This window comes from Streptopelia decaocto (genome assembly GCF_964273445.1).
Source record: "Streptopelia decaocto genome assembly, chromosome: 3".
In the NCBI taxonomy this organism is placed as follows: domain Eukaryota; kingdom Metazoa; phylum Chordata; class Aves; order Columbiformes; family Columbidae; genus Streptopelia; species Streptopelia decaocto.
In genome coordinates, this window is record NC_138656.1 from 82,277,933 (window position 1) to 82,290,873 (window position 12,941).

General features: G+C 43.9%; 1 protein-coding gene across 2 annotated transcripts in view; it reads left to right on the forward strand.

Moving 5' to 3' along the window:
- BACH2 (BTB domain and CNC homolog 2) overlaps nt 1-12,941 on the forward strand; it is a 187,540-nt gene that overhangs the window by 136,152 nt on the left and 38,447 nt on the right. For both annotated transcript variants that reach the window (XM_082050129.1, XM_082050128.1), the window contains one exon: nt 6,557-6,811. In XM_082050129.1, coding sequence (XP_081906255.1) covers nt 6,569-6,811 — 243 coding nt within the window. In that variant the 5' untranslated portion in view covers nt 6,557-6,568. The remainder of the gene's footprint in view (nt 1-6,556; nt 6,812-12,941) is intronic.

The following is a 12,941-nucleotide window of genomic DNA, read 5'->3' on the forward strand; positions in this document are numbered from 1 at the left end:
AAGTATTGATCCTCTCTTTACATGATCAGGAGAAAGGAGGGAGTCACCTTGTGTAGGAGGATATAACGCGACCTCCAGCTTATGCTTCCAGGCAAAACCCGTGTTTCATTTTACACCGGGTCAGGAACCGTGATTCCTAATTGAGAAAACACACAATGTTTTCTGTTCCCTCCCATACTAAATGTTGCATTACAGGCATAATGAGGAGCTACCGATAAACGTTTTCAGATCTTTACCGTGAAGTTGCTGGAAGTCTGTGCACTGTTGTAGATCTGGTGTACTGCTTACACCTCCTGCCGTACAAGTGAGCTTTTGTTTCATAGGATGATACGATGCCTTTAGGCCCCCTTTTTGCTCCCATTCCCTTTCTCGCTGGTGTTTTGCCGTGGAGAGGCTACAAAGACACTTCCACTGTAGTCTGTGCACCTTTTTTTCTGTTGAATTTAACATCTGATGGCTTCTCATGTCCTCAACCCACCACTCTGCTGGAGCCAGTGGAAGGGGGAGCCCCTTGTGTCAGGGACACCCAACACATGCAGTCTTTGGACAGATGTTTTCTGCCGCTGGCCCTCAGCAGCTTGGTCCCTGCAGCCTCAGTGCCTGTTCGAGAGAGGGGAGCGCAGGGTAAGGTGCCTATTGCTCTCTCAAAGTGACAGATTTGGGGTTTCATCTGTATTGACGTCTATCAAATAATTTGTTTCTGAGACAGTGGTCAGTAGGTCAGGAAGGACGGATAATATACTTGTGTTCCTCTGCCCAGCAATATTGTTGTTGGCCAGGGAGCTGGAGCACATCAGTATTCATCCTGTGTAAACTTGCACCCTGCGTAACATGGCCCTGGATATTTTTATTAGAAATGACTAATCTTTTTACAAATCCAGTGAGTTCTCTGCCCAGTAACATGCAGCAGTGCCCGGTTGTATATATGGTATATTGCAGTGGCTGTGAAATCTCTCAGGAAAAACAAATATGCTTTTGTGAGTACAGGGTACAATTTCAGTTCATTTCTATGGTCAGGAATCACAATTCTTCTTCTTACAAATTCTGTGTTTTTCTCGCTTCTTTTATTATAGTTGGCTGTCCTCTCCTATTTGCAACACTAGAAACAATAAATAGTGCTGCTTTGACCTTTTGTTTTGTATTATTTGCATAGTGTTTATTGAATTAATGATACACATTGAGAAGGGCTTTTTCTCTTTACTTGCCAATAATCTTTTTTCATTGTTCTCCTGAGGATTTCTTTTCTCCCTGTTTCAGCGTCAGTAATCAGATGCAGACACTGCAGAACAGTATACTACACCAGAAGTAACCAGAAAATACATCTCCTTATTAAAATATTTCTCTCTATTTAAAATCTGTCTCTAGGTGATGACAGTCTGTTTGTCTCCAGTCTGTCTTTTTCATGAGAGACTCTAAATTACAATTGAGATTGCAGGTCAATGAGTTCCTTTTTTACTGTGGCAGTGGTCAAAATGCACCAGGTTGCCCAGAGGTGTTATGGGGTCTCCATCCTTGAAGATACTAAAAACCCAACTGGACAGGGTCCTGAGCAGCCATCTGTAGGTCATCCTGCTTTAAGCAGGGAGATTGGACTAGTCAATATCTAGAGTTCCCATCCAGCCTCAACCATTCTATAAAATTTCCTTTTTTTCCTCTAATTGTCACTTGTGTGTAATAGAGGGCCGAGGATTTAGTGTGACATTGGCGTCTTAATTCTTTTTTATATTAAGTTGTTCTGAAATTCCCAACAATCCCTATTACCTTTGACATTTGAACTAATTTTATTTATTTCAGTCTCCCTATCATGATCTGTGGACTTCTAGGTCACTAATCAATGTAGGATCATCAGATAATTCATCTCAGGAGGTCCCTAGCACAGCCACTTGCTCAAAGCAGGACTACTCTGAGATCAGAGCAGGTTGCTCAGCACTATATCCAGTCTGGTCTTGAAAACTTCCAAGGGTGGAGATGAAATAAACTCTTTGGGCAACCTGTTCCTCACTGTTTCCTTATGTCTAAACCTCTGTTGTTTCAAGTTGTTCCCGTTGTCTGGCCCCATCTTCTTGAGGACCTCACTGCAGGAGCGGCAGGCTGCTGTTAGGATCCTGCTACACCCGAGCAATCTCCCATCCACATGTAATACAAAGCTTGCCCAACTCTGCTTTCCCTTCAGAGATCAGACGAGCTCAGGTGTGTTGTGCAGCATGACCGTAGGCAGGTGTGAGATGCCGGTACTGCTGCTGTTTCATTTCTGGAGGAATTTCACTGTTAACCTGCGGAAAATCGCCCCTGCATCTCTTCCCTGTTGAATACAATTTAGCCTAAGTGTTTTCCAGTCTGATGCAACTTCTCACCTTATGACAACTGAGCTTCTCTAGCAGCCTTTTGTAAAGGTTTTGTCGAAGGATTTCTGAAAGTCAGCACTAATTACATGTACCAGTGTTCCTTACTGCTAATTTGACACACTTCAGGAATTCTAATAGAGCCCATCAGAGACATGACTTACCCTCGCAGAAGCCGTGCTGCTTTCTCACGATGGTAATTTGCCTGGTTAAGTGCTCTGTAGCTCTGCCACGATTGAGATTTACCTTTTCACGTAATTAACCCATTTCTGATGCAGGACTTTCTGCTCTGCCGTGATAAGATTTTCTGTCTCCTAATGTTTCCCTTTTAAAACAGACAGCACATTGCCAGCCCTCTGGTCTTGTGGGACAGGAGCTAGTTTTTTCATTGTAGGTAATGTACATTTGTTAGCAGCTCAGGGAGCTTGTTCACGAGTTCCGGGAGAGTTTTGTGCCAGCACCAGCCAGGAGAGACAACGTGCTGCAAACCGAAGTGATTCGGATGTTCCATGAGCAACTTTTTTGGTCTCCTGAGGTTTCACCCGTGCACAAGGGCTCAGTGGGATCTCCCACCCATGGCTGTGGAAGGACCATATAAGCGATGTTCCAGTTCACTTCACTGCAGTTTCTGGCCTCTACCAGCAACTTTTTTTGGCAATGTTTCAGTGGTGCTTTCCTTGCCCACAATAGTTCGTGCCAGTTTCTGGAAACTTTTGTTTCAAAGAGGCTTTTTCTGGCAGTATGGTGACCTATATGCAAACAAATGCACAGCATGTTCTTTTGAGCCGCAGAAAGGCTTGCTAAGACATTCTCTTTTCAGTTTGAAGAAAACCAAGTGTGTAACAATGATTTCCATGAAGAAGCTTCTGCAAACTCAGCATAATACTGAATTCAGAAAAAAAAAAATATGTGGTTTGAATTAACACTGTATAAAAGACTTGCAGCACAGCTTGCCTCAGAGTTAATACCTAATCCCTGCTTTTCTCTTCCGAGGTGGGGAGGGAAAGTTGAATTCTGCTAATTTTCTTGCTACTAGATGCCAAAGCCCTACAGTGACCTTTTCTCTTTGCACTCTAAACTCTTTCCCTCTGAAAATGAACAATATACTTCCCAGTGCGGAGTTTCATCATCTTGCTCCTGTCCTGCAGGATAAAGCTGTTTGGAGAGGAAATACCTTGTGCCTAGAGGTCATTCAGTTGGTGGCAGACCGTGGAAAAGGGAAGACCGTAAATCACTTGTGTTGAAACATTAAAAGCTGATAAATAGGTGGTCCTGAGCCATAACCCAGCCCCTGCTTCCCTGTGCGCAACGCAGGGCTTGGGGTGCTTCCCGTGGCAGCCAGGGGCATGGCCAGGGGAAGTCTGTGTAGGGCTGAGATTGCAGCTGCCAGCCAGGGCATCCACATGGGCTCTCCATGGCTGTGGGAAGGGGCACGGCATGGATCCACTTTCAGGAAGACCCCGGAGTCACAACAGTAGCCTTGGGAAAGTGTGGTGGTAATAAGCAGGTCCTTCCCAGGGGCGTAGCTAAGGATCTGCCGGAGCAGAGGGTGCGATTTCTAGCACCAGCATATCAGTACCGCGTCAGTCAGGTTTCCTAGCATAGAAGGCAGACTCACTCACCGGCAGGGGAAATACACTGTGGCATTTTAAGCATTTCGCAGGGCATGCGACGAATTTTTCTTAAAAATACGCTTGATGAGAGATGTAGTTAAAAGTGGGAAATTACTAATTAGTAACCAAGTAATTCAGGGTTTGATTCACACAAATTGCACTATTACTGTAAAAAAATAATTGCAATTTCAGGCAAACTGTTTTGTTTGGGTTTTTTTTTTCTAAAGGCACTGAAAATATAATTCATGTTCTGTTCATTACCTGCCAGGTTTCAGGTTTCTTGTACATTTTTTCGTCATCTGAGACGTTACAGGCATAAGACGTGCCTGGAAAAAAACAATGAACGCGTTTCCCTTTGCATTGTCATTTGCAACCGTCAGGTTTTCCCACTAGATTGTTCTTGTAAACTCTTGCGTTTCATAGCACGCAAGAGTGACCACTTAGAACATCATTAACACTATCATTAGCATCAGAGTTCAGTTACACAGAAAACTATGAGTGGGATGAACTAAGTATCATTTTCTCTTTTACCTTACCATGGTGTTAATAAAAAGCTTGCTGTCAATTCTTCTTGTTAGTCTCAATTTATGAGGAAAAGGAAAATGAAAGAATGAATTTTCTCCTGATTAAAACGTCCAACTGATAGCATAAAAGACCCCACCGTGTCTCCCTCCCTCAACTGTGTGCAGGTCACTAAGCAGGTTTGTGTCTTCTCTCTAGATAGGAAGTTGATGAAGGGCTAATGGATACTGGCTTGTTTGTTTGGGTTTTTCGTGTTCATGTAGGCATTTCAGCTGGGTACTCAGAAGAGTAACATGAGTCAGCAGTAAATACTGAAAATACCAGTAAAAGAGAATCTGTAAGCATCCCATTAAGAATTCCAGTAATATTGCAGTTTTGTAATGTTGGCAAAAACACCTATTTTGTAGAAAGAGTCATCATAGCCACTAGCTTAAAAATGCTCCTATAAAGGCTGGAGTTTTGGGAAGTCTAGAAAAGACATACAAGTACTTGCACAAGTAGCAAGCAGGTCCTCTTAAGTTCATTTTTTTATAGATTCTTAGTATCTTTCAAATGACACTATAGGAAAACGGCACCCTGGTTTGAACACATGGCAAGAGAAATAGTTTGAAGTTATGTTGTGTCTACATGTGTACCTGTACATTGTTCTAGTGAAGGAAAATACTACAGAGATCTACATTAAAAAGTAGCAGAGGAGGAATTTTGCTTCTACTTTGTACAGTGGTCAGATATTTGCCGTGCAGCAGTATTATATCAAAATACCTCCATCTCTTGCAATTAGCCCTGTATTTCTCTGAATCTTACCTCTCAGAAGGTGGTTGTTGTTTGGAAAAATAATGTCTTGAAGTACTTGAAGTGTGTGTGTTTGGCAGCAGATGGAATGCTTACAAATAATCCTTTTTGCCATATAAGCCTTAAAACAAGGGTATTTGGTTTGTTTTAGGGTACATAGTGTGTTTTTTACTCAGATATATTGAAATGGGAAAATATTGCAAAGAGCCTGGATAGAAGGTTTTGGGTAAGCGAAGAATGACTTCGGTGTGCCCAAGTGCAAAGTGGGGTCATGCAGTGTTGATGTTGGGGGAAGCTGAGCCGCCACCACCACCACCAGTCCGATCCCTGTGTTTAAAGGCGATGCTGGTTGCAGAAATCGCAGAACAGCAGGCAGGGAACTTCATCGCTGAGGTGGTTGTGATGAGTCTCTTGAATCCTTCCAGCCTCTGCTCTGCTATCAGGAGGGGGAGACGTATCTTCAGGCAGGAGTGGCCCCAGCACCCACATGCTGCCCTCCACCTGGGGCTGGACCTCCACACGGGTTGCTGGATTTTTGTGGGTCTGGGATTCGGAAACTGCTCTTTTCTGTAAATCACACTGGACTGCTGGTGAAGGTGTGTTGCTTTTGCCATGCCTGCAAAATGGATTTCTTCTAAGCCACTAAAGATCTTTCTCCCCCTCTTTAAGGCTTAAAATAGCTCTAATTCTGATTGAGAGATGAGGTGACTGTAGTTAGTGGCTTGTCTTTGTTGGGTACAGTTCCACCTTGCCTTTCACTTGAGCCAAGGCCTTCAGTCTAAACACACAGCGCTGCCTGTCAACTGGAGAACAGGCTGGGGTTTTAAGGGTTATTTCCCTTAATCTGAAAATAACAGAAGCAAGCACAAAGCACTTTTTCACTATTAGAAGACCTGACAGTCACTCTTGCTTTTTTTTGCTAAAATCTTCTAAAATTTCCCGTGTCCTCTTGTTATTGCCTCTACTAAATTGAAAATCATAGATGTGTAGTAGGTGGTTGAAGGAAAGCACTTAGCAGTCCATCTAAATTCTGCTTTGGTTTTGAGAGGGGAAGCCAAGGAGGGGTTAGGTAGTCAAAGCACCATGGGGTGAAAGCTGATGGCAATGAGTGCTCTTCCCCATACCTTTCCTCAGCAACTCGCTTGATTTAAGAATTAATGGGCTGCTTGGCCATGGTCCCAGGGTATCCAGAAATTGGGCAGCATCCCACTGCACCGTGTTTGTCTGGTGGCTACATTGCTCCTCACCGCCTTGTTTGTGTTTTCTTCCCTCCCTTCTCTTCTGCAGGGTGTGAACGGCATGTCTGTGGATGAGAAGACTGACTCCCCCATGTATGTGTATGAGTCAACGGTGCACTGTACCAATATTCTCCTCTGCTTAAATGACCAGCGGAAGCAGGACATTCTCTGTGACGTGACGCTGATCGTGGAGGGGAAGGAGTTCCGCGCCCACCGGGCTGTGCTGGCTGCCTGCAGCGAGTACTTCTTGCAGGCCTTGGTAGGGCAGACGGAAAATGACCTGGTGGTCAGCCTGCCGGAAGAGGTACAGTATGTCGCCGTGCCCCCACCACAAACACGAGCCCCCTCTGTCCCACACAGTGAGGAAGACCTCCGTGGTCTGCTAAGGTGGTCAAGGGGATCGTGGCATGGGTGTTGGTTCCTACTCCAGCATGTAGTTTTGGTGTTTGGGTGGGTTGCGAATCACTGAAGATCAGACATGCTCATACCACTCTTCCCCACCAGCAGTAATTACTAATGGTTGCTGTGGCAAAGCTTTAAGGTGCTTCAACTCGCCTTCCTCACCGCTGCCAAAGGAGTTGTACCCAAACTCTTAATTACTGTAGCTTCATTCAGGGCATTATCAGGATGCTGATATTCTTCTGCTCTTCCAGACAGAAAATTTGAAAGGGGTGATACGGCTGCTAGACGGCAGGTTATTGATGAAAAATCATTTGAGGCATCATGTTGTTGGGAAGTCGCACTGCTCTCAACCTCTGTATGGCAGCTCATATCCTTGTCCTCCTCTTTTCCCTCTCCTGCACCTCATTCGGCCTTGCTTCCTCTCACCCCCCCTCATGACGAATTTGGGATCTAACTGCTTCAGGCTGTGTGTTTTCCACCAAGAAACCATGAACGCAGTCTGTCAAAAAGCAGGGTTTTTCTCACACAGCATGGCTCCCACAGCAGGAAGCCAAGGGACGTAGAAAATACCTACATCACTGGAAAGTTTACTTTATTTTACCACAAAATCTCACTGGCTGGCTTCCACCCCCACTGTAATTTCCTCACAGCTGTACAGCCGTGACAGCACAGCTACCGTAGGGCACGCTGGTGGCCTTGCTGCCCACGGAGAGGAGACGTGTGCCTGCTGGCCAGGGCTGCTGTCACCCGCCGCCTCGGTACTGCCTGCCTGGTGTCTCTGGCTGGGACTGGCAGCACAAGAGGGACAGCCATGTCCCCAGGGCATGGGACTGAAGTCACTCAGTAGGAAGGTACTTTGGCATACTGAGGGGTTTTCACCATCATTTGCTGAATGCCCATGAAGAAGCACGGTGTGTTTTTAAATGGTGACAGGTCCTGAAGTGTTACACATGGTTTTTCCACTCTGGTTTAGCTCTCCAGAGACTTCAGTGGCGTCGTGATGTTGTCATGGCACAGGCTGGAGAGCATTAGAAGTAGGTCACTGGGTGTGACTTCATGAGTCTTGACACTGAATATTACTCATGAAGAAATTTCAACCCAGACATTTTGCATAGGAGTTCAGAGATATTGCAGAGGATGCGCTAGGATGCACACTATGATTCTGCAGTGTCCACTAATAATTTCCAGTGGAATAATCGAGTCTCAATTATTGTCACAGAATCACAGAATGTCAGGGATTGGAAGGGATCTCAAGAGATCATCTAGTCCAATCACCCTTCCAGAGCAGGAACACCTAGATGAGGTTACACAGGAATGTGTCCAGGCAGGTCTTGAATGTCTCCAGAGAAGAAGACTCCACAACTCCCCTGGGCAGCCTGTTCCAGTGCTCTGTCACCGTCACTGAGAAGAAGTTTCTTCTTAAATTTAAGTGGAACCTCTTGTGTTCCAATTTGAACCCATTACCCCTTGTCCTACCATTGTTTGTCACTGAGAAGAGCCTGGCTTCATCCTCGTGAAACTCACCCTTTATATATTTGTAAACATGAATAAGGTCACCCCTCAGTCTCCTCTACTCCAAGCTAAAGAGACCCAGCTCCCTCAGCCTTTCCTCATACGGGAGATGCTCCACTCCCTTAATCATCTTGGTTGCCCTGCGCTGGACTCTCTCCAGCAGTTCCCTGTCCTTCTGGAACTGAGGGGCCCAGAACTGGACACAATATTCCAGATGTGGTCTCACCAGGGCAGAGTAGAGGGGAAGGAGAACCTCTCTCAACCTAACATAGCTTTCACACTGCAAAGCAAGGGTGGGAGCAGAGAGGTGACAAGACATGCCCAGGGGTGCACAGGGACAAAGAGGCAGGAAAATATCAGTGCTCTTCTACAAAGCCTTGGTGAGATCTCCATGTATGATTCAGGTCCAGTCATATTAAGAAAAACAACTGAAATTCAAATAAATATATACAAGAGTGACTGAGATGTTCAGAAGGACCCTGGTTTGAAGGAGAAAAGACCATGGAAGGTTTGTCCTGCTGGTGTGACGACTACGAGATTCTACAGCTCCATGTAGGCAGAGGAGATGAAACGGCTGAGGAAGGCAGTTTCTCTTTATTACTAAAAGACAGTGTTGGCAAAAACATTGATTGTTTTCAACTGGCTTTCAGTAAAAGTAGACTGGAAATGAGCAGATTTCTAATCACAGCAGCAGTGAGGTGCTGAGCCACAGGGTGGTGAAGGGATCATCATGGGTCTGTACTTGGTGACCCGGTCCTATGTTTGTATGACACTGAAGATTTAAAACACAGAGGTTTGTGTATGTGTTTTACATGAGATATTATGTAAAAAAAATACTCCAGTCCAGCCACAAGTTATTTCTATTTAAGTGGATAAATGAAGTATTGAGGTTTTACATTTTAGGATAAATCTCAGTGAGGGATCAAAAAGTTTTAGTGACTTAGGGTTACACTGGATTTGCAGAAGGAGTGAATCTAGTTCTTAAGGCTTTTTCCAGTACTCTGAAATTGTCATGATCCACCTAAGACTACCAGTGTTACTTTGCCGCATGCTTCAGTTAGTTGCAGCATGCCAGGGCTTTAACTTTCTCATCCTGGAAAAGAACTCTTTTGGCCTATAAAAAAGATACCTTCAGTTACCAAAGCCTACTTGTACAGATATTTTCCACCTGCAAATTAATTGCTGGTAACTCCATGGAATCTAATTTGCTCAGTGACTACTTTATTTGAATATGTGAGGTGATCAGTTAAATAATTTCCTCACAAGTGTTAGACGCTTGGGTCAGAGATCTGCCTGACACAGTTTGTTATCTCTTGGGTTTTGCCTGGTTAAGGTGCACATCTCTGCTCCTGGCGTTGCAGGAGCTGCTTCAGAGTGCCTGTGCACTTTGTTAGGTGCCTGTGTGTTGACATGGGAAGCACCTCCAACAAGGAACCGTGTTGGAGCTCCCCGTGAAAAGAACTGAAACACTCCTGTTTATTTCTAAAAGCTGATGGAGCGGGGGAAAAGCCATCTTAGTTATATTGCGTTAGACGAAGTTAGCAGGGTCTTATCCAGTTCACAAGCTAATGGCTCTTCCCAAGGCTATTGTCTGCAGAGCTCTGGCATCCCATGAGTTATTTCTAAAGGTATCTTGTGAAAATTGACTTAATCTGTCATGTAGGGCGTTATACCTCCAGTAGAAAAAATTCAAACAAACGTTGAAATTAATGTCCTGAGCCAATACCTTTTTCAGGCTTAGAGACAGTTTATGTTGGCATGTCATTGTTATAGAAAAACAGAGATCGAAATTCATTTTTAAATATTGTCTTCACAGTTCAAAACTTTTCTGAAGGTGATGATCACTTCTAAATTAGCAAAGATATTTTTAAGTCAAACATGCAAGCATTGAGTTTTGAATTCTGGCGTGGTTTGGAAACTGCTAAAAGTATACAACTGTGGAGAAAGGACATTATTAGTATTATTTCTCAAAGATTTGATGTTGGAGCTGGATAAAGCTTTATATATAAAGCTTTTACACTCATGTAATGTTGGTATGAGGGAGCTTAACAGCAAAACACAAAAACGTATTTTTGATTATTCAAAGCAGTCGATCTGCCTCTAAAGTCTGAACTGCAGACTTTTTTTTCCGTCTTAGCATGTTGAGGTCTGTTTGTTAATCTGGCATCCAGACATTGTTAACTGTTGTCTAGCTAAACAGCGAACAGATGTTTTTACATTATTTCTTGTTTATATCCAATTACAAGTGAGAGCAGTCTTTATGACATGCCAGTCATTTCAGTAGGGAGACACTGTGCACACACGGAATTGGGACTAGCTGAATGCACAGGGCTTTCAACCAGTGCAAAACCTTGTGTTAGGCATTTCAGGTCAGTTCAAGCATGACTTAATGTGCCTCAGTTCAAACCTTTCCCTAATCAACTTAAACTAAGTCAGTATGGAGCTAATTCTGCACTGATTGAAGAGTTTCCATAAACCCTTTTGTGCTAACCTTGGTAATTTGATTTTGTACTACCCCTTTTGTTAAAGCAACGTAATTTAGTGTGTAGATAAGCACTTGGAAAAACAGCCATCTAATAACAAGGGCTCATATGTGGCCATGGTTCGTGAACTATCAGCCCTCAGAGCAGAGTTAGAGGAATGGAGTGTGTCAGCTGCCTGCAGCTAATAAAAAAAGGACCCTATTAGCTCTTCTACATTTTTTTCTTACTTTGCAGGTTTTGGGCGACAAGAACCTTGCTTGCTTTTCACCCGGGGTGTTTTTTAGCAATTGTGCAGTTTTCCTATAGCAGCTGCTGTTAAATGCAACCCAAAATTAATATTTTCCAAGAACTGAGTTTAAAGCTATAAGGCAGTCATTCACTCCATACCCCTAACTGTTGTTTTGTTTTATTTAATCATGAAAACTGGTCTTCCTTCCTTTAACAAGGCACTTAATTAAGCTTTTAATTCATGATAAGAAGTTAAATGGCACTTATGAGGCTTTTTTAATGGTTTCCACTTCCCATCCAGATTACAAAAAAAGGTGTGATAGAGAGAGACACGGCTGTCAGCCAGGGGTATTGTAGGTCATGCCAATATTAGCTGGCAGCAGGCCATTATCCAATTAACATTGCTTCATCGCGGCAAGTAATAGCTCTCAAGTAGATGATTGAGTCATTCATGCTGTAGTGGTACTCTGCGTTCCTTGAGAAGGAGCCAGTGCTTCGTTGAATAGGCTTTTTTATTCACTATTATTCACCTGCGTGGTGTTGCTTATAGAAGTGCACAGCGAGTCTGTATGGGCAAGCTGAAAGCTGTGCGCTGGGCGGAGGAGCAGCATCTGTGCAAACACCTCATTCACCTGGTTTTCTGAAAGCTGAGGCTGCAGTTAAATAGTGGAAAAAAAAAAAAAAGCAGAAACAGCAACAACAAGTAAAACCCTTCAGTTGCATGGGAGTCCCACAGCTTACAAACAAGATTCCCGACCTTGCTTGGATTTTTTTTACTTTGGGGCATACATTAAAAATAACCATGAGAGTACCAAATGCCTTTGTCTCTGGTGACATTAAGTGCAGGTCTTCAGGAGCAGCAGACCTAACTTTCTCTAGCACTGGTCTGGTACTGTCCTTTCTGTTATAAAACCAAGTTGCTTCTCAGGTAGGCTGGTTGGTTATACCTATAACCCTTGGATTTCTTGAATCTATTTCAATTAGTCGATAACTGGTGATTTTTTTTAGTGCAGTGAACTGTCTGCTGGAAATGTTGCCTTCTTAAAGCAAAATTATTAGACTGAGTTGTCTGGGGCTTCTAAGTCTTCCAAGGGGCAAAGGGAAGCAGCATCTCTTTTAGCAAGAAAGGGTGGGATGTATTTGAGGAGCTTTTTGTTTGCTTATCCACACAGCTCTTTTCTTTGCTATTAAGAGAATGATGTTCAAAGCAGATGTTAGCACACACCACAGGCTGAATTTCTCCGTGTTCTTACTGCTTTACTGCTCCTTGGCGGCTGCTGCAAAACCTGCCGTTTCCCCATGAGGTCTAGCCCTGTGAAATCTGTCATCTGCTTCTTCGGTTGACGTGGGTTAACTCCCTCACCGGTTAATCTTTGCAAGGAGAAAGGCAGGACGGGAGCTCGATTCAGGTTCAGGGCTGGCAAAAGCTGTGTTACGTTGGAAGGCAAAGGCATGCGGCACCCTGGGTGGGACTGAGCCAGGCATCTAACATTAGTAGAGCTCGTAGCTGACAGGGAGGAGAAATACTGGCAGCTGCTAACCATCCATGCCAACCCGCCAGCCTGGGGGAAAAATGCTGGGAATTAGCCAACAAAAGATGATTGCGTTCAGGGGAAAATGAAAGGCAGGATGCAGGAGGTCAACTATTACATACCCTGCTGGCTAAAGGCAATTAATATTCCTTTTTATCTCTCTAGAAATAAATGGTATTCTCTTACTTTGTCTCTTTGCTTTCTGTGTAGTGTGTACATGTATAAATATAGTGTCTTTAAGGAATGTGGTGACTGAGCTGGGAGTGCTCTGCACAGG